The sequence below is a fragment of the Panonychus citri genome, unplaced genomic scaffold, assembly GCF_014898815.1.
Source record: "Panonychus citri isolate SS breed McGregor unplaced genomic scaffold, ASM1489881v1 Contig00104, whole genome shotgun sequence".
In the NCBI taxonomy this organism is placed as follows: domain Eukaryota; kingdom Metazoa; phylum Arthropoda; class Arachnida; order Trombidiformes; family Tetranychidae; genus Panonychus; species Panonychus citri.
Genome location: NW_026515509.1, coordinates 1407602 through 1431108, shown reverse-complemented (window position 1 = coordinate 1431108; position 23507 = coordinate 1407602). Strand labels below are relative to the sequence as shown.

Sequence of the window (23507 nt, the reverse complement as noted above, 5' to 3'; positions counted from 1 at the left end):
CGAACTCGTTGAAGCGCGCGACCGTCAACATGGTAACATTAATTTTCTTTAAGATGGGAAAGATTAAAATCGAAATAAAAGTGAAACGAAATGATAAAAGAAAAGAGGGTGATTGAGATAACGATAACATGATAGAGAAGATGAGAAGATGAGAAGGTGATGATGAATGAAGATGCAAAGTGGTTAATATGGATTAAGTTCTTGTAGAGATGAAGTAAACTTGATGATCCATTAACTTCAGTTTTCATGGTTACACTTTCAAGATTATGTCTCATTTGAATATTTGATGCAACGAGACGATGATCAAAATCAATGACTCATAGTGATGATTAAATTGCCATTCGAGTTGATTCAGTTTAAGAATTTTACCTGAAGAATGAAAGAAAAACAGTTTAACGATTAATTGATTTTATAAAGTAAATGATTAGATAATTGTTATCCAATCAATAGAAATGTATATCTATGTAATATATTGGTTAACGTGCTTATCCAATTCCTTGCGAAAGTTGAAGTCGTTTCTCATATTCTCTGACATTCCCGTTAGAAGGCACAACTCCGGGACCAGAACAAGATCTTTGGTTATCCCACCGCGTTGTTGCCGATCCGTTGGATTAACCATGAGAAGCGGTTGCTTAGTGTCTTGAATTTTAATCGCATATTGAGTGAAGTAATAAGTAACAAGATTAATAGATTCTCCTTTTCGCTCAAACAAATATGATTCCGGATTTTTATCGAAAATGATATCATCGATTCGGTAGGTTTTCGAATTGTACTTTGACATGACAATCGAACCTGCCAGCTCACGTCGAGCATAGTCTTTAAAATTGTCTCGATTCTGAGACCAGATTCTTCTCAATATATCCAGAGCAGTTTCCTTTCGAATTATTTTATTCAAACAATTTACCACCATAAGAATACCTCCATCATGTTCGTTAATAGCAGTTAGAACTCCAGGCCAGACTTCAACAGAATGTTCGGGAATCCTTTTGGCTTGATTTTTGTCGAAAAAATTTCTCCCAAGTCGAGTCATTGAAAGGTGAGTCAGGTTACGTTTCATTTGGGTGTTGTAGAAACGCATCATCTCCGGATGGCCCCAGGCAATTCGTCCTGTGGGTTTAATTGTAATCTGAATATTTTCATTATTATGTTTATCAACTGCCGAAACTGTGATGGGTCCTGTAAGCTCATGGAGAGATTTAATCGATTCACTTCCATCGAATATGTAACTGCTATTGAACATTTCACGATTTTGGAATATTAGTGAGCGTCGAAATCGTAATGATTCAACATTCGGCTCGAAATGAACATGATAATCGTAAATTATCACATCTTGAGGTGTTTGTAGTCGAAAATGGTTACTAAAAAGACGAACCGCTATTCCACCTTCCCCCACTTTCGTCAATAAACCCGAAGGTTTAGTTTTAAGCGGTGGTTCGGCTGCACGGGAAACATTAGATGAAGACAACGGCTTAGGTGGAAATTCAGCTGAAGGTGGACTTCACTTTTAGACAAAGAAAAACAGTTTAACGATTAATTGATTTTATAAAGTAAATGATTAGATAATTGTTATCCAATCAATAGAAATGTATATCTATGTAATATATTGGTTAATGGTTAGTTTGGTAATGATTAATTAATTGTTAGAAAGGAAAATTTGTTAAATTGTTTGAATTTTACCTTAAAGGTTAATTGTTAATCTAATCAAATGAGTGTGGGTCTTCATTGATTTCTTAATCACTTTTGCTCTTCCGTATATTAAATTATCATCAACAGGTAAATTGCTCTGGGTTATCAGGTGAAGATGATGAAATAGTTAAATCAAAGTAAAAAGTTTTTACAATTAATTCAGTTAATTAAGGTTAACCTTTTTTTTGACTCTTCATCAGAACCAGTAATTTAGTTGGATGATTTGATGATTGTGTTTTTCCCAACTGATTAACATTGATAACAATCTGATTCTTTTTGGGATAAATTGATACAATTAAAGGTAATCGTTGGGAAAACAATCAGATTTAAGGAAAACAAGGTGAATACAATTTGAATCTCCATCTAATTAAGATGATCCAATAATCCAGTAGTTTCATCTCGTGATTAGTAAATTATTATTTGTACATCACAATCATATGACAATCAAAATCAAATCTAATCATTGATAATCTGATTTCCCTATTTTTTATGGATTGTTTCATCATTTAATTTCATCAACCAAGACAAAAATCATCAAGGTGGTGATGATGATGATGATAACTGATTGGTAACAATTAGTGCAGCTTCAAGCACAATCTGATTAGTAAATTTTTCTTATTTTTAAACCTCCAATTGATGAATTAAATTGGAGGTTTAATTAAGGTAACAAAACGAAATTATTTTTCACCCTTTTTCTGTTGTTATTATTAAGGGTTCCTGGTTTAGAGTTTGTTGTTGTAAATGAATCAGTTGATGATGGAAAAGAAAATGATAATTACAATTAACACGTTAACCTCTCATTGATTGCGATGACAAAAAAACAACAACAACAACCCAAGAGATGATGATGAGATGATCACATTCTGATCCATCTTGATATCCTTTTTTTTCCTGTTTTACCCTTTAGGCCTTTAAACTTTCACTTTTCCTTAGCTAATCAATCCAATTCTGTCCTTGGGTTAATATTAACTCATTAATTGTGTAATGATTATTCACTAATATAATTATACTAAATAGCGATTAGTGTTTGATTATTGATTATTCAGCTTCCATGTTACTCAAGGCTTTAAATTGATGTGTCTCTCTCACTTTCCATCATCATCTCCTTTAATTACCTGTAGCAATGGGAAAAAAATGAAGAATTAACAATTTAGTTAATCATATAAATATGTGTATGTATTTATATAACTATAAATGATAATAAGAAAAAAAAATGTATTACAAAATATTAATACACAACCAAATATTACACTATTGGGTTTACTTTTGTATCTAAATTTAATGTATTAGTGATTTAGTTGAACTAAATTATTGGTAAATAAAAGGATATTATTGATGGAATGAGATGAAAACTGGTTTACCTGTAAAATGATTAAATGTTATTAATATGATAATCATGATGACTTTGATGGTGAGAGTTGATTAACAGTCAATCAATAGTAAATTAATTTGACAGTTGACCGTGATTCCTTTAATGAGATAATATTAGAAATCCACCATTTTGAATGGGTTTTATATATTTTACTTTTCCTTTGATTGGTAAGGCCTTTTGTTTACGAGAATTCCTATTATGGAGATAGAGAGAGAGAGAGAGAGAGAGATCAATTAAAGATAAATTAATTATATCATTTACTGTAATTGTGTTGCTTCAAGGTGAATTCGGTAATTGGTAAATCAGGAAACAAAAGGTAAACAATAGATTGAGAGTCCACTTTTTGACCAAACGGTCAAAGAAGAGAGTCAATGTCAACAATTAGAATAGATTGAATGAAGAATTAATCAACTCTAATTGATTAATAGAATTATCTTCTCACAGTTTTGATTCAGTCTCTCTATGGAAGTGACCACAAGATGGACACAACGGAAGTAACAATTGCATTTACAAAGAGACACAATTATGAGAGAAACAAAAAAATATAGGAAACAATTACTTACCTTTGATTGAGATGAACAAAAAAAAATAACTGGACAGATAAAATCATTCAATAGATTAACACTCAACTAAACGAGTTAAATAAATTAGAATTTGATTGAAATTTGAAAAAAAAATCAATCCACATTTCCAATCAATTTAATTAGATATTAATAGTTGATGACATCAAAGAGAGTCCAAAGTATCAACAACAAAATGGCGACCAAATTAAAGTGGAAATGCAATTGGAAAAAAAGAGAAACGAAACAATTAACAGAGAGAAAAACATTAATAATTAGTAGATTAACTGTAGAGAATTGAAAACAGAAGAGAACAATTTAAAATCGTTAATTGAGACGAAATAAAAAAAAGAAATTAACTTTAGTTGATCAACAGAAGAAAAAAGAAAATGACTAACATTTTATTTAGAAAAGAATATTTTTTTTAACCTTAACCATCATTTCCGTTGAGAATTTGAATGTTATTGTTTTTCTCTTTGTTCTAAATTGATTTTTATTCGCAATTCAATTGTTGGAATTAATTTTTTTTCTCTTCTTTTCTTCACTAATTAAAATCTTCTTAACATGAAGATTAATGTTGGTAAAGTGTTTATACTTCAACGGATTTTTCTACTCTGTTGTTTAACTGGATGTGCCATTCAATTGGCTCATTTTGTTTCCAAATTTATTCAACACAGTGTCGTTTCCAAGGTTGTCCTTAATTATCCTGCTTCCTTAATTGTTCCCGATTTAACTGTTTGCTCAGAGTATATTGATGTGATCAATTATACCGCTTACCTGGATAATTATCCTCATTTAATTCCGGACGATTGTTCAGATTATAATGTTAAAACGGAATCTGGTTTACGTTATTGTTTCTCATCAATTGTTGGCTATGTTAAGATGAGATCATTTATCTCATCTACTTTGACCATTGGTCAATTTTACAATGTCACTTATGAACCGGAGACAATTTTCCCTTCAATTGATGTACCTGCTAAAATGAATGGTCCAAATAGATGTTCAGTTAACTCTTTGTTCACCTCAAATAGAATCTGTTATACAATCAGTTGTTTCTATGGTTCACCTTTAACCATTAAACGTTATACTCTTGCTGAAGGTGACCTTAAAGGAGCCATGATTGTGATCACTGTTAATCAATCAATTGTCCGTGATTGGGAGTTTACCTTTATCTATGTCCATGAACCTGAAACTTTCCCCTATGGTTATGAATCATCTTGGATTGGGTTGACCTTTAATCGATCACCTTCACTTTATTTACTTAAATATAAGCTAATTCAAGTTGACCTTCTCCGTAAACCTTATGTTACCGCCTGTCGTGATTATGAAGAGATTGGTTTTGACAATAGGTTAGACTATTTTGACCATTGTATCAATCAACGATCTCAACAAGAATTAGGAACACCTTCACATCGTACCTTTATCCTCCCCACCCTGAACATATCATTTCCCTCCCTCCAACTAAGCCGTCAATCATCAGCGTATCGAGCCATTGAAAGTGATTGTATTCTACAAATATCTCAACCTCAATGTCATTACCGATTTTATATCGCATCAAATGAAGGCTGGTATCCAACGGATGATCAAAATTCCGCGATCATGTTATTAGCACCAAATGAGCCCGATCTTCATGCAATTACCCTTCCCGAATATGGATTTTATCAATTCCTCCTTTTCGCTGAATCAATTCTTGGAATTTGGTTTGGTTTTAATCACTTTGGTTATGGACAAAAATTGTTCAGTTTTCTTTACGATTATTCAAAAATGGAACCAAAGTTAAGATGGAACATGATTAAGAGAAAAATTATTCTTGGTAAATTTGATCAAAAAGGTAAACTAGATGAGAAATTTAATTTCAAACGTAAACGAAGCCCAAAGGTACAAAATGTCATCGAAACGATACCAGTGACCAGTAAACATTGACCCAATCTCCAAATTCAATCGGACTCCCAATTGTAAATATAAAATTTATCCTTACAATTAACCCAAAAGTATTTTCAATTTGTTACAACCTACTGGATGGATTATGTTGACAGACATTATATGGAGATTATAATTGTAAATAATGTTCCAGTTAATTATCAAATGAATCTGACAGTTGTAATAGTTAAAATTAATCTATTACAATCTCTGTGAAATGAAATGATCAGCAAATTTTAATCTATTGCGTGAATGATAAACTCTATACACCGGAAACAATAATAGAAAATTATGACTGTGATTGAAAGAGAAGGAAAAAAAATATAAAATTCGTAAGTAATTAAAATAGATCTATAATGTGAATCTTTCCAAAATTTTCATGTATCGATTGGTTTGACAATCTACTAATCAATTTCTTTAATTTTTCCTCCTCTTTTCCTCTCTCTAGATTTATTAATAGTTCAATTCGACTCCTCCAGTTTGCCTGAATCAAAAGGAGAGAAAAGAAAATGATATTTGTATCAATCAGCGAGGAATTAAATTTATTGGAATTAAACCAACTAAGGACGAAGGAATAATGTCATGAAGTGTGTTCAAGTTTTCTCTCTAATTGGCTGTTCTTACCAACTAATTAGTCTTTTTGTCAATTTTTTTCGATTTGATGTTATCTCGGTGATAGAGTTTACATTTCCAGAGGAAATAATAGTTCCCGATGTTACCCTATGTACAGAATTAGTTCATTCCGTAAATTATGAGACCTTTTATTTAAATCATTCGTCATTGATCCCATCTAATTGTTCCCATGTAAACAATAGTAATCAACTTCGTCATTGTATTCAATCAAATTTTGGAACGGTTCGATTTGCTTCATGGATTGGTGAAAACTTTAATGTAAAAACGTTCTATTCTAAATTGGCAATCAAACCGGAACAACTTTTCACGAATATTAGTTTCGCGAGAAAATCATTGAGTCAATCGAATGTTCTGAAAGAGGGAATTTGTACCATCACACCTTATATTCGAGATCCACTGTTATGTTACACGATTAATTGTAAAAATCGAACCAATCATTTGATACTAAATCAGAATGATTTAAAAGAAGCACCAAATCTAGGAGCAATTTACCTACTGCTTATTAATCAATCGTTTTTTAACCAATGGAACAAGACTTCAATCTACTTTACACAACCGGGAATTTTGCCCCGAGGGTTTGAATTTTCGCAAAAATTACTCGATTCAAAGCCTTTTGAACCAATTTTGTTCTTTGTTAGTTACTTAAGGATCTACGTTAAGTTACGACCATTTCCTTACCAATCGAACTGTTTAAATTACTCCAAGTTATATGGTGTCTCTCATCGGAACGAAAGATTCGAGAATTGTCTTAATGATGAAACTTCCAAGAAATTTGAGTCCATCACTTATTCAACATTTATCGATGTTCAATCTAATCTATCATTCTCCAATCATCTTCGCTCTAAGCTTACTTTTAAACAGGAATTCACGAAGATCGAAGCTGAATGTGCTACTAGGATTATCCACCCTGAATGTGTCTCGAACTATTTGATACCGATTAATGTTGGTCGCGAATTATTCAATAGAAAATCCAATTACAGCGGTTTCGTAATAATGGCCCCAAGTTATCCAGATCTTAGGAAAAAAACTAAACCTCGAATTTCATATGAGGATCTTTTTATCTCCAGTGGGTCAATATTGAGTTTCTGGTTGGGTTTCAATATTCTTCATCATGTTGGTCAGTTTCTTTCGACGGAGAAAAGTTCAGGAAAGATCGAAAACAATTTGAAAAAGTCTAAATTTCGAGCTAAAATTGGGCGTCGAAAAAAGTTATCGGGAAAATGGATTAACCATCGATTGGATCAGCAATGTAACTTGAAGGATCAAGAAAAATTCAGAGCTCTCAGATCATCAATCCCAAAACTGAATTGTTGATTAGTTGTAATTAAACTAATCAATTGAAAATCATCAAATTTACTTAAGAATATAAATTGAATTTTAATCAAATTAATATTTATGTTTTGACATAACTTAACATTGGATCATTTTGTTAATCATTGAATGATTAAAGTGTTTTGTATATAAACAACCTAATAGGAACAATTAAGAGACATAAACAATTGGAATAGTAAATTAAATGTTTAATTGTAAACATATTACGTTTCCTTTTTAAGATCTAATCCTTTAATTAGGATACGGAAAACTTGTTTCATCCTTTCTTGATTAATTCTCATTGCCTCAATATGATCAACAATCGGCTGAGGATAATGTTTACCGATTTTACAATTAGCCTCTTTTTGTACTTTAATCGGTGCTTTCCAAGGTTCGTGAATATATTCATTGGGAATATTTCGTAAAACCGGAAGATACCGTCGAATATAATCTCCTTGAGGATCCATTTTTCGACCAAAAGTAACCGGACAATAAATGTGACAAATTCGTTGAAAAAACGATGAGCAACTTAACCACATCCAAGTACCAGCGTTAACTGACCAGTCGGCATCGATTAGAAGCTCATCGAATATCTTCATACCTATGGAAAGAAAGATAAAACAGAGAGAGAGAAAAATATGAAAAAATAGTTCGATTTTTCGAATTTTCAAACTTCCGAACTTTCCCCCCACCCAATCACCACCATCTATCTACCTTCTTCCCATGAGATCCACAGGATTCCTCTAGTAAGGAAACAAACTGTTGCATGTTTGGCTATCTGATGGATCCAACCTTCGCGTCTTAATTGTGTTTGAATTGCATCAATCCAAGGGTATCCCGTTTGACCATTAGCCCATTTCACCAGAGCCTCAGCATTTGAATTCCAAGCAATTTGAACACAAAGCGGATTATTTTGCATCTTATCGAAATTGGGATTATTTGTAGCCACCGTGTAAAAAAATTCCCGCCACAACAATTGTCCATACAGAGAAAGTGGTGGATTTCCTTGTTTTAATTTAGCGAAAAGGTTGGTCAGTTGGTGGTAAAGGAGTCGAGGCGAAATACAACCAAATCTAATGAACAGAAAAAAAGAAGAAGAGAAAAGTGAAAACTCTAAATTGCAATTAAATTAAATTGTGGAACCAGAAAAGAGAGAGAAAAACAAGAAAACAATTAAATTGTTCATTAAATTTTTCTTTCTCTCTTGAAAAACAAAATCATTTGATTGAGAAAAACAAAACAACAGAAGAAGAGGAAAAAAAAATCAATCAAGTGATTGATGAGAAGATGATAAATGATTAACAGAAATTAATTGAATGTATATATACATTTAAACTAATAAATATATCAATGTAACCAATTGAATTCATAGATGTGCAAAACTAAATTGTAATGATTGATTAATGAACACAATGATTATGTTGATGATAATCAGAAACAACGAGAAAACAAAAAGTTGCAATGAAAATTTTGGTTAATAAGTTATAATTGATTACCATGGAAATCAATTGATTGTGTGGTTAGTTGATTAATACAATCAATCTGATTTCAATTTTTTTTTAATAACAATCAAAATGGTAATAGGAACCTGAGGTTAGATTAAGTTTAGAGAGTTGATTAATTGGGAGAAATGATCAGTAAATTAATGTAAAACTTTGACAAGAAAAGTTTTGTTTTCATCTCCATTTGATGAACTGTATTATTTTTATATGAATATTACATGACATCAATGGAGAGGAAGAAATATAAACATAGATAATCTGTTTGTAAGAGATGAGGATGGAGAGAGAGAGGAAAAAATAGATTAGGTAACATGATGAAGATGATGAAGATGAAGATACTCTGGCTAATATATATTAATATAAATCGAAGATAAATTCAAATAGTTTAAAGTCAATCAATCAAAGTGTAAAATCTTCCCACTTATATTTTTTTCCCTTCGTTTCTCACTCACTTTGTGTTGCCTCTTCCCTTTAATTTCACTTCTATCATCAAAATCATCATCATCTTCTTCATCTTCTCGTCTTCATGATTAACATCATCATCATCATTATTTACTATATGTACTTTTATAGTATATTAGATGTATATTATTATGGGTTTCGATTGGTGTTCTATTTACAGTTGATAGAGAAAATAAAATAAAACTTTAACCTTCGCCAATTTTTACTGAATTACATGTGATCCATGTGACTATTTATCTGTTGATCCAATGGGATTAAATCAATTGGTATTTAGAATGCTGTCCACGTGAGTTAATAGTTATCACAACAAGATGATGATGATGATGATGATTAGAGTGTTATAAACATGATGTAAGCTTAATCTTCATCTTTGACAACAATATCAATGTAATAGTGATGAGAATAAAGAAAAAGGCTAAACCATAATAATCCTTAAATATTGTTCAATCTAATTAATCTCTATCCTTTTCTTAGTTGTGTAGTTTTTTTTTATCATCCCAAGAATAAGGATTAGTGATTAAGTTAGTGAACAAGTTTGCAATTTGATTGAAATGATTATTACTGAAACTAATCAACTTTATCTCTTTTTCTTGTACCAATGGGTTGACCTTATTTTGGGTCGATTGTCTTTATCCTTGGATTTTTTTTGGATTAGTTTTGGTTAATTTTGGTTTGAATTAGTACCTTAAATAAGGTCCTAAACCCGTTTGAGGGGCACAGAGAAGGGATAACGAGGTTGAATCGGGTTTTCCAAAGGTCGCCACCCAAGCTTTATGTTCGAGGTGTCGAGCTAATCTTTGTAGCGCTTCGGTCTCTCCACCGATCCAAACTGACCTTTGATTCGAGTTGTTCTTGAATCCCAATTCCTCTAGCGTTGGTACGGCATATCTTAAGGGAAGAAAAAACGAAAATGAAGGCGAAAAGTCAATTAGTGATCTGCGAAACAATTGATTGATCAAGAAGAAAATGAAACGATCATCCAAAAACATCTCGAACAGATTAACATGGTAAATGAATTGAATCTAATGTTGAACAATTTAGAAATTGTATTCTAAGGGGAAATTGTTTTCGCTCATGAGGAATTATATTTATCTAACTTTTTCACATGATCTCCGGAAACTGGTGTATATGAATTTCCAATTATATCGAGAGTTATTGTTTGCGCTGGTTCGTCGGGTTTCTCGAGGTCAGAGACTATTGTTTGAAACTGTAGGTAAGTCAGAGGAATCTCACCACCACAACGGTCAATTATATTGTCCAGTTTGTAGAGAGTGTGAGAGGTTTCACAGATCACATGGAGATTCATTTCTTTACACATTTTCGTTATTTTTGCATCGCGAATCTTTCCAAATGGTTCAGGATCTTCTTCGAAACTTAAATGTGTAATTGACCATTCTAGATGAGAACAAAGAGAAGAAAATGTATAATCAACCAAAAGGAAAATACTAATCAATAAAAATAATAGAAAATTAAAAACTCTAAATGATCAAAATAAATTTAGAAATAAACAAAAAGGGTTGAGATTATTATAGAGAAAAGTTTGGTTAACATAAAGGAGGAAGAGATGAGAGATTCAGATGGACAACAGATGAGATGGATTAACAGATGAGAGAATATAAATTAAAGAGAATAGAAAACAACCAGATTAGTGTGAGATTAATGTTTTTAAAAAGAGAGGAAATAGATTAGGATTAATGATCTGGATTACCTTTGAAAAGAGGAGGAAAAACCTCAGTGGGTTGGCCCCTGATGACAAACAGACGAGAGCCCAATTTATGTAAATTGTTGTCAAGATCTTCCAGTGATTGTAATAAGAATCGCCATTTATTGATTCCACAATTAGACTGTGTGGAAAACCAGGGATCAATTAAATAGACACAGCGAAAGGTTTGACATCCTTTGATTCCTTAAAAACAATAACAATCAATTAATCGAGCGGAAGAAAATTTTGTTTACAATGTTGATCAAAATGTAAACAAAGAAATTGAAGAGAAATGAAAAGGAAACTAATTGGTTTAATTAACACTGATTCCATTTGAAAAGAGAGAGAGAGATGATTTAATTGAAGATAATTAATAGAATTACTCTTGTTCTATAATTTAGAGAGATGATAAGATTGTAACAATTTAAGTTAATTAATTGAGAGGAAGAGACTTACCTTTAAGAAGAGCTGGTTGATCATGAAGACGAAGACCTTTGCGAAACCAATGGACCAGATTTTTCACTTGACCACAATTAAAATTAATTCCGTTGGTGTGATCATTTCTCTCACTAATTAAGGGTTTATTACAATTAAATTTATCACTCTCGTTGCCATTAGTTTGATTAATTTGACTAAAACTGTCAACAGTTGATGTTGTTGTTGTTGTCGTTGTTATTGACTTGTTATCACTTTGTTTACAATCAGCTGAGTTATTGTCAGTAGTTAATTCATTATAATTAATTGTTGTTGTTAATTGTACTGATACTGGTGGTTGTGGTTGGGGTGTTGGTGGTGATGAGGATGAGGATGATGATATTGGTGAGTAAAGTTTGTTATCATTTCTTTGGTTAATAGTTTTTAATGTTGTTTCATTGATTGTTGGTGTTAATTTATCACTGGAATTAATTTTATTACGACAAACTAATTTATCTTTATGATGAGATGATGAATTATCAAATGATATGGACATTTTTAAACAGTCAATTCATTTAATTTACAGAATTAACAGAAAACTTTATTAATCATTAATCATTTTCCTCTTTCTTTTTTTACTTTCTTTCTCTCTTTCTCGAGAGTTAATCAATTCTCAACAATCAACTCACATTTAGAGAAACTAGTTAACTAAATATGTAATCGAAAATAAAATCAGATTGAGAGAAATCAATGGTTTGAACATGAGCATAATTTAGTTGATAATCAAGTAAATCAACTGTTAATCAACGTGATACCTGAAAGTAGAAAGGTAATTTTATTCCAATTAATTAATGATCAAATCAAATGGAAGTAAAAAAAAAGTCGTAATCGTAAGCCGATACATTTAGTTTAGAGGGTTAATTACGTTGGTAATTAAGAATTAATTTTTCTAAACATTAAAGATTTAACAATGGAACCATTTTGACAGGATGGGATGACATTAATTGAGAAAATTAAATAATAGGTAAACAATTTTCTCAACAATTAACTTTACAATTATTTGTACATTTTACATTTTTCCACAACAATGATCAACAACAATTGAGTTAATTTAACTTTCGCCATTAATTTGTTTCTCATTTGGTTTGGTTAATCAATTGATAGTTGATTAAGTTTGGTCTCTTGTGTTAATTTTATCGTCTTTCTTTTTTTTTTGGTCAATCTAAATTTGTGATTAGTTAATTTGATTCAATTGAATATGGGTCTAAGTAAACGGAAGCGATCCAAGTCCCCTTCGAAACCATTGGAGCTGGAAACGGCCAAAATCGGCTTCATTGGGGCCGGTAAAATGACCGAAAGTTTGGTCAATGGTTTCATCGATTATGGTAAAGTGGACAAGAAGCGTATCTTTATTGCCGCTCCGACCGAAAAAAATACCGTTCGTTTCAAGGAGAAAGGTTGTAATGTCACCAAGCGTAATTACGATATTTTCGGTAAATTTGATTGTGATGTTATCTTCATTTGCTGCCCTGGTTCCGTTGTTCTTGACTGTCTTCGAGATCCTAAAAAACCCCAAGCTCTTTGTACTAACTTTATCCCGTTGACCAATAAGGATAAATACATCTTCTCACTTGTGTCCGGTGTCAAGTTGACCCAATTGTCGGCTACTCTTCTTAATCCTGATCATAAGGGTAAATACATTCTTGAGATGCACCGGATTGTAATTAATCCTGCCTGTGCCTATGGATTGGGTATTTGTGCCATCGATGTTGAACCAGATTCAAATAAATTGTCCGCTTCCTTACGAACCCTTCTATCGACCATATCTAAACTTGAATATGTCCCAGAGGAGCAAATGGATGCCGCTTGTGCTATTTGTGGTGCTGGTTTGGCCTTTGTTTACTGTTTCATCAAGGCAATGGCGGATGGTGCTCTAAAAGCTGGACTTGATCGTAATATTGCCATCAAATTTGCGGCCAAAACACTCCAATGTGCCGCTCAGTCGCTTCTTGAAACAGGTAAACATCCAGGGGAACTCAGAGATCATGTCTGTTCACCTCGAGGTCCAGCAATTGAAGGTATTAACAAGATGAACAATCTTGACCTTAACGGTTCCATCATCTCGGCCGTTGAAAAGTCCAAAGAGTTTGCGGATAAAAATCTAATCAAAAGAATCTAAAACAATAGAATAAAAGAAAATAACAAACAAAGAAATTAATTCTATTGGAATTAAGAAATCATATCAATTGTGTTACTCTTAACAAGAGAAGAAAAAAAAATTTTATATTCCCTAAACTCTAATTTCCAAACTCAATTCGTTAATTGTTTCTCCTCTTTTCTTGTTCCCTCTTTTTAATTGTTGTTGTTGTTTGTTTTACATAATTAACCGTCGATTTAATCATATAATTTCTATTCTAAAAACGAATTTCTCTTTAAAAAAAACAATTTATTCCTCCCCTTTAAATGATAATCAATTTGGAAAATAAATTATGTTATCAAATAAATTCTTACTTGTGTCATCATTCATTGATTTAATTTCTTTTCCTTTTTTATATATACACAGTGTATATATAAAAAAAAGATTACCTGGATTGTACAATAATAATAACAATTTATAATGCGATTAAATAACAACAATACAATTTTGATCATCAACGTAATTGTTATTATAAAGTGAAACCTTTTTTTTCAAGAAGAGGGGAAAATTAGATTGTTTTAGCTTCTGGTTAAATTAGTCGAATCGATTCATTAAATAAATGATTTTCTCAATGGGTGTGGTATTAGTTAAGGTATCATGCTGTTAGTTAATCACCTTGAGGGGTTGAAAGATATTAGTTTGTTTCTGTTGCAACGAAAAATACTCACGGTCCTAAAGGGGGAAAATTTAGTTTTTATCTAGAAAATTTCTGGTTTATGTTGGGCCATAATTTCATCTTGACTGTGAATTGCTGTGGCACCATGACGTCCGATTCCCTCTTCGAGGAAAAGTTTAGCTCCTTTAGCTCCATTTTCTGACATTATCGGTGAACCATTACTATATTCAAATTTCAAGGCTTCTTCCATATTCTCACTGGATTGAAAGGTTGAAGTGTAAATGGATTTACGATCAGCTAGTAGAGCATTTTGATCAAATTTACGTAAACAGGAAGCCATTGAAATCGCTTTACCCAAAACCGATCCAACGGCACAAATTTCGTTCACTAGGCCCATGTTTAATGCTTCGTGAGCACTGATTTTTTTACCATTTAGAATTAAATCAAGAGCACGAGATAGACCAATAATTCGTGATAATCGTACTGTTCCACCATCTAGAAGGGGTATTCCAAATCGTCGATTGTAAAAGCCTAATGAAAAAATGAAGGAAAGAAATTAGAAAATCATCATCATCAATAAATTCATTTTATCTTTATAACCAACCTAAGAAAGAATCTTCTTCACAGGCTCTGAAATCACAGGCCAAGGCTAATTCAAGTCCGCCCGCAACAGCGTAACCTTCAATTGCCGCGATCATGGGCTTAGAGATCATCCATTTATCAAGGCCAATTCTTTGACGAGAGTTAATTGATGAATCTGAGGCCAGTTCATTCAAATCAAAACCGGCACAAAAATTACCACCTTTACCATAAATTATACCAACTTTTGATTCATCATCACCTTCAAACTCATCAATAGCAGCAATTAATTTCTCAGCCATCGGTGTATTAATACAATTACGTTTAGAGGGACGATTAAGTTCAATCATAAAAATACCATCTTCTTTGATTACATTAATAGGATCACCTTGATCGGTCCAAACTGAACGAGAAAAGGGTCGATAACAACCACCAATACGCTTAAAACCGCCGTAAACATGATCCCAATTAATTGATGACAAAAACGAAACCCAAATCAATTTAACTTTACCGATTACAACCAAGCAAATAAAAAAGACGCTCTTAATTTTGATCAGCTGATTTTCACATGGGTTTCATTAACCTCTAAGAAACTTTGGTGATCCAACCCTAGGAAATGATAATTAAAAAGTTGATCAACTTAATACAATTAACTTTAATCCAAGTTCAAAATCAAAAGAAAACACTTTAAACTTAATCAACAATTAAGATAAATTAATTTGCATTAAAAGAAAATCAAATTTATTAACCAAAGAATAGACAGTGAAGAGAGCAGAGCCCTCTAGGAATAAGAACACAAACAGAATAAGAATTTAAGGAACTCTTTTCGTTTCCACCAGATGGAAGCTCTTTAATCGAATTTAGGAAATTCGATTTTTCCTTTCTATTTGTGTTCTCGTCTCTTTTTCGGTTTTGACATTTATCCTTCTCTCTCTTTTTACTCTCTGTCTCCATTTATTGGCTCTTTCTTTATCCGTCTGTCTGTTATCTTCTTCTTCTCGGTTGTCTTTTCTCTGTGAAAACTTAACTATATTATAGTGATTGAAACCTATTTGTGAAAACTTTCCCCGTTACAAACTGAACAAATCGACATACAAAAACACAAGAAACATCAGGTAACGTGAACGACACCTTGATTAAATTTGTGACCGTGAATCTACACCGGAAATACCATCCAAACCAGCAGTGAATCCACCCGCTGAGAGAAGACATTAACCACCTTCAAGAACCACCAAAAAAGAACAACGATGCCAAGACCACGAAAGGTAAGAATATACAAAACTAACAGAATGACAACCAAGCGAATGAATTCATGTAACAAAAGAAATTTACCACAAATGTACTTATAACAAATGCATTTCTAAAAAACACAGATAAATATCTTCCCGAACACAACCTCGAAAGAGGAAGAGATCATCAAAAGATACAAAGAAGCCCTGACACGTATGAAAGAAACGTTTGGCGATGAAAACAGTAAAAGAATCGACAGAAACACATGGGTAACAAATATTGATAAATGGGACGAAGCAACCATAATAGAAGACATCAATCTATTTAAACAAGCGCTGAAAAACCCAATCGACGAAGAAGGTAACGAAGTAGATGAAAATAAACTCAACATGTTCAAGACCAATATAAGGAGATTAGAATCTTACATGAAGAAGAAGGTTGTAACAGCTAACACCGAAACCGTGGTCGCCCTGGACGAATCCTCAGAGGGATCATCAAGCTCCTCCGATGAAGAATCGTCAAGAAATCAGCCACCAAAAAAGAAGGTAAAACGCTCAAGAAATATAATAATGCAACACACAGATCAAAAAGTACCAAGAAACTGGTGGTACTGGGGAGAAGTGCAGAGATACTTTCGACTTCAGATCGAAGGACCGGAAGAACTCCGTACGGTCCCAGTAATCACAGAAATGATTTCACGTCTCAACAAAACCTACAAGTTTAAGGTTATATACTGGAAGAAATTTTCCTTGATAATCACGTATTCGGAACAAGATCGTGAAAATCTCTACAAAGAAATAAAACCAGGGAAAATCAATATCTTTATACCGGAATGGAAACAACCATCGATTAAACTATTGTTTGTTAAATCGCCCGAAAACGAAAACTGGACCACTTACGTTAATCGAATAATGAGACTTAATGGTTTTAAGAACGAGAAACAATACAAGCTAAAGTCACATTTCAACATGGGCCAAGATAAATTTGGAATTGAAATAGAAGTCAACCCGGCCATAAGGTCGGCCATAGAACAGAACATGAAAGGCCGAATGACGCTTGGTTATACATTCACGATGGTCAGAGACGCGTTTGAGATAATAAACTGCAGACTATGTCACAAGTTTGGTCATACCAGAGCCAAATGTGTCAATCAAATGCGATGCACGAATTGTGCAGAGAGACACACTAGACAAAACTGTCACTCTAATGAGACGAAATGTGCATCATGTGAAAGACCAGGACACAGAGCGTACTCATCGATGTGCCCGCTGTACCGAAGCGAACTTCAGATGGCGATCTCCCAGATAGATTACCATTATGACTATCTAATGATGTGAAATACTAAGAATTGATCATTAACAACCAAAATAGGTAACCAAAACTTGAAATCAAGAAGTAAAATGAATAGACAGTTGTAAAAGCTAACTCCAAACTGAGGTTGCCGATTAAAAGTAACCTAACTTAACTAATATCACTATGATTATTTAATTATGAAAAACATTTAAATCAATCATTAACAACCAAAATATGTAATCAAATCTGAAACCGAAATAAAATGAATAAACAACCAAAGCTAATCCCGAGCTAAGACCGTCGATCAAAAGTAATTTAACTTAACTAATGACAAGTTGAAACCAATCAACGGAAAGCTGAGAAGATTAACAACAATAAACCCAAAAAGAAAAACAAAGTAACAAATAATAAGCCATAGACTAAATACTTAAAACAAACAAATAATTAACGAAAAATCATTAAATATCACTTATACAGAGTAAAAGCAATTAACTCAAGACGAATAACTAAGAAACACAAATCAACGACAAAGCCAATAATTAACAAAACCGTCAAAACTCCGAGACAAACAAACAAACTAATTAGCCAAGAAACTAAATTAACACTTAATTAAATAATTAGCAATCCATTCAATAAAGTTAGGAACAGAGAAAACAAATAATGCAATTAGAACTCAACACAAAACAATTAACCAAGAAACAAAGTTACCAATTAACTGAATACAAAAACAACAGCGAGGTGTGAAAAGCTAACTCCCAACCGAGATCGCCAATAAACAAGCTCACACGGAAAGTGAGCGGACTCATCAACCCGAACATTCAAAGCTTGAAATCACTTCAGAGACAACTTCGACCTTTGACAACGTAAACATTATAACTGAACATGATGGACTCAACCTTAGATGAACTCATAGTGAAACTAAAAAGTGAAAAATTAGTAAACGAGAACTTCATAGAGTGGTGCGTAAATGGGGATAAATTCAAAGAATTCCTCACGGATGTGACAGCAAAAGAAATAAACAATATAATATCCAAATGGAACTTAAACGATTCAATAATTACAGGTGCCAATGTGATTGTTTCTTTCTTGGTACAACAAGACCCGGATTCCGAGGCTCCGACCATCCAAGAGAAACTACTAAAAATGATTAACACCGAACTAGATAAAGACTCCCTGGATGGAGACATCCTGGATGAAGAAGTGGTAATATACCAGAATGTAAACAGAAGATGGACTCCACCGACCTTCATAAATTCGAGAATAGCCAAGACCTTGGTAGGAAAACGGAAAACAATTTTTCTGATAACCAGACCAATGGGTATGAACGTTATTGAAGAATTCTTCTCGGAACTACCGGAAGAAACCAACATAGCAATCATTGACTGGTATGTAATGTCGGGAAAAGCCGAATCAACAAAACAAATAAAAGAAGAACTGAAAGAGGAACTGAAAGAAATAGAACATTTTATTGAAATGAAGAAAGAAGAACAACAAGTTAAAATCACTCTGTTCATTAAAAAACTAGAAGATTACAACAAGTTGAAGAAACGATCACCCACGATCAAAACTCCAGATCAGGAAATACACTTAATCGGCAAAGCCAAGTTCGGGCTATGCCATAAGTGCCCAACCTTGTTCCAAGGATGGCACCAGACTCATTAGGCGAAAGCAGTTAGGCCGTAGCCCCATCGACAACAGACAAAAAATCATTATTATCATGATAAAAAATTAAACAACCAGGGGTATAACACTCAAGTAATTCCTCCAATGACTTGTAAATGTCCCCATTATTTACCTCATAATAAAGATCATCTTTTGCACGTAAATTTATAACGGTGTGCCACCCAATTTTCTTATCACCCGCGTCAGGTATGCGAAAACGATCACCCAACCTCTTTCCATCGCGTTGGAAAAGAGGGTAAACACTAGTAAAACCATGTCGATAATAGGTCTTTTCCTGACCATTGACACTGATAGTAAATTGCTCCTCCATTGAAACAAAAACATCCTCATCCTCAATCAAACGAGATTCAAGATTAATAACCAGAATAGGAGGTAGACGAAGAATTTTCAGGTCACTCAGGGACCGATAGCGACTTCCACAGATAGAGCCATTAACCTTCTTAGAACAAGTCAAAGTTATACTAGTGATCCAAGTGGATTCATGAGAAAGAGCTTTACTAATGAGAAAAGACTCTCCTTTCTCACAATAATTAGCATGTAAATGGAAAACAGGGAAACTGTAGGTGAACTCTTGAGCACAGCCACGACAATGTCGACACTCGAAAACACCCTGAACTACGACCATCAAAAGATCATGAAAAGCCTTATGATCCTGCACGAGCTTCTTACACAAATCGGTAAAAGCAATATCCTCATTACCGCCAGGGGTGGAATAATTGGGTGAAACGAATTCCGAAAAATGCCGAAGTAAACGAGTTTGATGATCGTCCAGATCAAGATCGTTAGTCGGCTTGACCTTTGGCGGAGTACGGACCTTCTTATGAGGCCAAAGCTTCTTCTCAAGGCCACGAGGAATATTCTTTATCTCAAAATTCTCAACATAAGAAGCCTTTCGAACGTGGCGGAAATGTTCATAGACACAGCAAGTCCACAGATATCGATATTCACCACCAGCTACGATAGTTTCACGCTTAAAAGGAGGGACGATACGACCGCGATTGATTTCACCGGTAGCCATCAGAAAACAACGGAACAGAGTGCGTACAAAAGGCAAAGAATGGAAAAGAGGCACCAAAGCAGCATTCAAAAAACAATGACCACGCCAGTTGGGCAGAGGCACGATCTTCTTAGGCTAAAAGAAAATCAAAAAAAAAAAAAAAAAAAAGGGTGAGAAACGCTGACTCCAAACTGAGATCGCAAGCCTACCATAAACAACCGAGGATAATCATTCAGGATAGTACTAATCAATTGATAACACGACATATCGTAAGCGCGACTGAAATCGACATCGACACCATGACCAAATACAAGATCACCATCATGACTAAATTCAACCCGACAGAGGAAATACTTTTTATCACCGCGCTGATGCTCGCAATAGAAGTACTTTATCTGCTCAATACCGACACCAGGCAAGGTAACAAATTCACGTTGGAAATTATGCTTGGAACCACGTTGGAAAGGGCTATCGAGCAATTTAACAACTATCCCAAGACGGGTCTGATAGGGAAGATTAACCTTTACGAACTTCTCAGGTATCGATGACATTATTTGAATATCGGCGCCAGAGGTTGCCTGGAAACGAAAAGAAGAAATGTAAATAAAAGAAAAGTTTTGAGAAAATATAAATAAAACAAAACAAAAATGATGAAAATAATTGAAATAAGACATTTAAATTGTGCTAGAAAACAACAATCAACGAAGAAAATGATCAACAACACACTAAAAAACACCAACAGAATCTCATCAATAAGTGAACCGAATATCAGAGTGCTAACAAAGCGTATAAACAACTTCAACATGTTCGGGAAGAGCCACCAAGCACTGGTGATCTCCCACGACCTGACAGCAATACCAATCTACAACAAAAGCTCGACAGTATGTGCAGTGCTAGTCAAAGAAATAGACACAGTGGTAGTTACAGCATATATTAGTCCGAGTCGAGGGTGGAAAAGCGAGGAGCTAAACATCCAAAGCATGGGCATCATAAAAGAACTGAGCGAGAGATACAAGGGAAAAAATATGATCTTCATGGGAGATTGGAATACTACTTCCAAAATATGGCAAAGAAACAAAAACAGTCAGCACTCCAGCGAAAAAAGAAGAAGGCTAATGGAAAAATGGGTAACAGACTATGAATTGACACCGGTATCCGATGAATTCGAAACAACCTACAAGCGATCGAACAACGTATTGGACATGATATTTATAACCAAAGAAATCAAAAACATCGAGACAAAGCTCGCGGATGACGGCCACTCCGACCACTACAAAATAATATCGAAAATAGAGACAAAAAGAATCAAACAGAAAAGAATACAAAAGAGAATCAAAAGAATAAGATCGTGGAAACTCAAACTACAAGAAAAGAATGAAGGAGAACAAAAAAAGTCAGCATTAGTAATAAACTGCAAGAAAATAATCAATTTTCCAGACACACATGGAAGATGGACTTACACATGGGGAAAAAGAAATAAACTTAAAAGACTAATGAAACAAAGAAAACGAATTATGAAAAGAAACAACACAGAAACAGAGAAACAACAACTTCAAGCAATCAGCAAAGAAATAATCAGAAAAATTAAATCCTTTTCAATTGCGAGAATATTGAATAACACAAAAGACTCAAGGAAACAGTGGAAAACCATAAACGACCATATACTGACCAGACCACCAAGGATTGACTGGGACAGAAAAGAATTAGCAGAGAGTAGAAAACTTTGGCTTGAGAAATTTACAACAGATAAACCAAAATACAGAGACGAACCGAGCAACATAAAAGGCAAACTATCAACACAAGAAATAAAGAAGATAAACAAGATGAAATTTACAACGTCAAGTCTCTCCGCAGACACATTCGACAACCACAATTGGAACCGCTTTTTCAGCATCAATAAAGAAAAGATAATCTCAGTAATACAAGAAATGTTCACAATATCACACATACCAAATGTAGTAACAACTTTGGGTTGTGGCTTCGTGATAAAAAGCGATGGGAAAACAGTCAGAATGGTCAGGTCACCCAATTACTTATATAAGATTGTAGATAAAATATTGACAGATAGACTCCTGGAAGTGGCAGATGATTATCTAATGGTAAACACGCAGTTTGGATTCTGTAAAGGGAAAAGAAGAGAAGATTACTACTATGAATTAATCAAGCACGAAGAGTACGAAAAATCAACAGTGATAAAGATTGATGTGAAGAAAGCATTCGATTGTGTGGACCTAGCCCCAATCTGGGTTCGGCTTAAACACATGATAGACCCATCGACTCTATCGATGATCAAATCCGCATACACGAACCGATGGCTAACATACTACATGAATAAAAGAAAGTACTACATGAAGGATGAATCAAATGTCGCTCAAGGTACCTCAGCCTCACCAATACTCTTCGTATTCGCGCTGGACAAAGTGATAAGGAAAATAAGATCAATGGGAATATTTATAATCGCATATGCCGACGATATGGTACTTCTAGTTGAACCAGGGAAAGAAAACGAAACAATTGAAACGATGGCCAGAGAATTAAAAAAGATCAATTTAGAAATAAACAGGGAAAAGACAGAAGTACATAGACCAGGAGGAAACAGAATATATGAAATAATTGGGTTCACAGCGGCGGGAACTAAAACATCCTACACTAAAATAAAGACACTAGTTGAACAAACCTACACGAGCGAGGTCCAAACGAGACTGTCAAAGAACTGGCCGGATACGAACAAACTGAAAAAGACGATAAAAAAACTATTAGTAACATCGATACTGATGACAAAAATGTATAAGCATATACTGTGGTCAATAGGGAATGATCAGAAAACAATCGAAATGATTAAACTTATGGGCTCGATAACGAACCAATTTCTCAACCGTAGCCAGAGAACAAATCGCTGGATGTACATGGTAGAGGGTTACGGTGATATATTCAAACAAGCACTAATGTTTGATTATCGATGGAAATGGAAAAGGGATGGGGTTAACGAAGAAAACATCAAATGGCTGGATGAGACACTAATACCAATAAAGAAGATCGAATGGCGAGAGATCGACTTGGGGAGAGGGAGAATAAAATACATGACCTTCAGTTGCCAAGGACAAGGACTACTGATCAAGATAGAGAAAAACAACGAAGAGAGATACATCAGATTATCAACGCTAGGAACGGACAACTATTACCAAACGATACTAAATGGCCTGCGATGGATAATCGAGAACCACGGAAAAGACGGAATAACAATAGAATTGGATCAACTAACCAGTAAATATCTTGAAGGAGAGTCCAGATTCGCCAGAGGAATAAGACAAATTTTATCCACGGAAGGAGAATGGACGTATATTAAGCAC

General features: G+C 33.8%; 5 protein-coding genes across 5 annotated transcripts; 2 read left to right on the top strand and 3 right to left on the bottom strand.

Annotated features, from left to right (window-relative positions):
• Positions 1-318: 318 nt before the first annotated feature.
• LOC128389115 (piwi-like protein 1) lies at positions 319-1498 on the bottom strand (the record flags this gene model as incomplete). Its single annotated transcript, XM_053348636.1, has 1 exon — positions 319-1498. A coding segment is annotated over one exon (1038 nt), but the record flags the coding sequence as incomplete, so codon positions are not given.
• Positions 1499-5734: 4236 nt separating this feature from the next.
• On the top strand, positions 5735-7511 carry LOC128389112 (uncharacterized). The gene is made up of 2 exons (XM_053348633.1): positions 5735-5870; positions 5987-7511. The coding sequence occupies exon 2, from the start codon at positions 6121-6123 to the stop codon at positions 7483-7485; it is 1365 nt and encodes a 454-aa protein (XP_053204608.1). The 5' UTR covers positions 5735-5870; positions 5987-6120; the 3' UTR covers positions 7486-7511.
• Positions 7512-7701: 190 nt separating this feature from the next.
• LOC128389111 (cryptochrome-1-like) lies at positions 7702-12775 on the bottom strand. Its single transcript, XM_053348632.1, has 6 exons — positions 11605-12775; positions 11155-11352; positions 10544-10841; positions 10131-10334; positions 8197-8555; positions 7702-8083 (listed from the first exon to the last, which is right to left on the bottom strand). Exons 1-6 carry the CDS (start codon positions 12116-12118, stop codon positions 7707-7709), a joined length of 1950 nt encoding a protein of 649 aa, XP_053204607.1. The 5' UTR covers positions 12119-12775; the 3' UTR covers positions 7702-7706.
• On the top strand, positions 12757-13923 carry LOC128389114 (pyrroline-5-carboxylate reductase 3-like). Its single transcript, XM_053348635.1, has one exon. It carries the CDS (start codon positions 12821-12823, stop codon positions 13739-13741), a length of 921 nt encoding a protein of 306 aa, XP_053204610.1. The 5' UTR covers positions 12757-12820; the 3' UTR covers positions 13742-13923.
• A 213-nt stretch (positions 13924-14136) lies between these two features.
• On the bottom strand, positions 14137-15529 carry LOC128389075 (putative enoyl-CoA hydratase/isomerase YngF; the record flags this gene model as incomplete). The annotated part of the gene is made up of 2 exons (XM_053348584.1): positions 14137-14906; positions 14980-15529. Coding segments are annotated over 2 exons (999 nt in total), but the record flags the coding sequence as incomplete, so codon positions are not given.
• Between the last annotated feature and the right edge of the window lie 7978 nt (positions 15530-23507).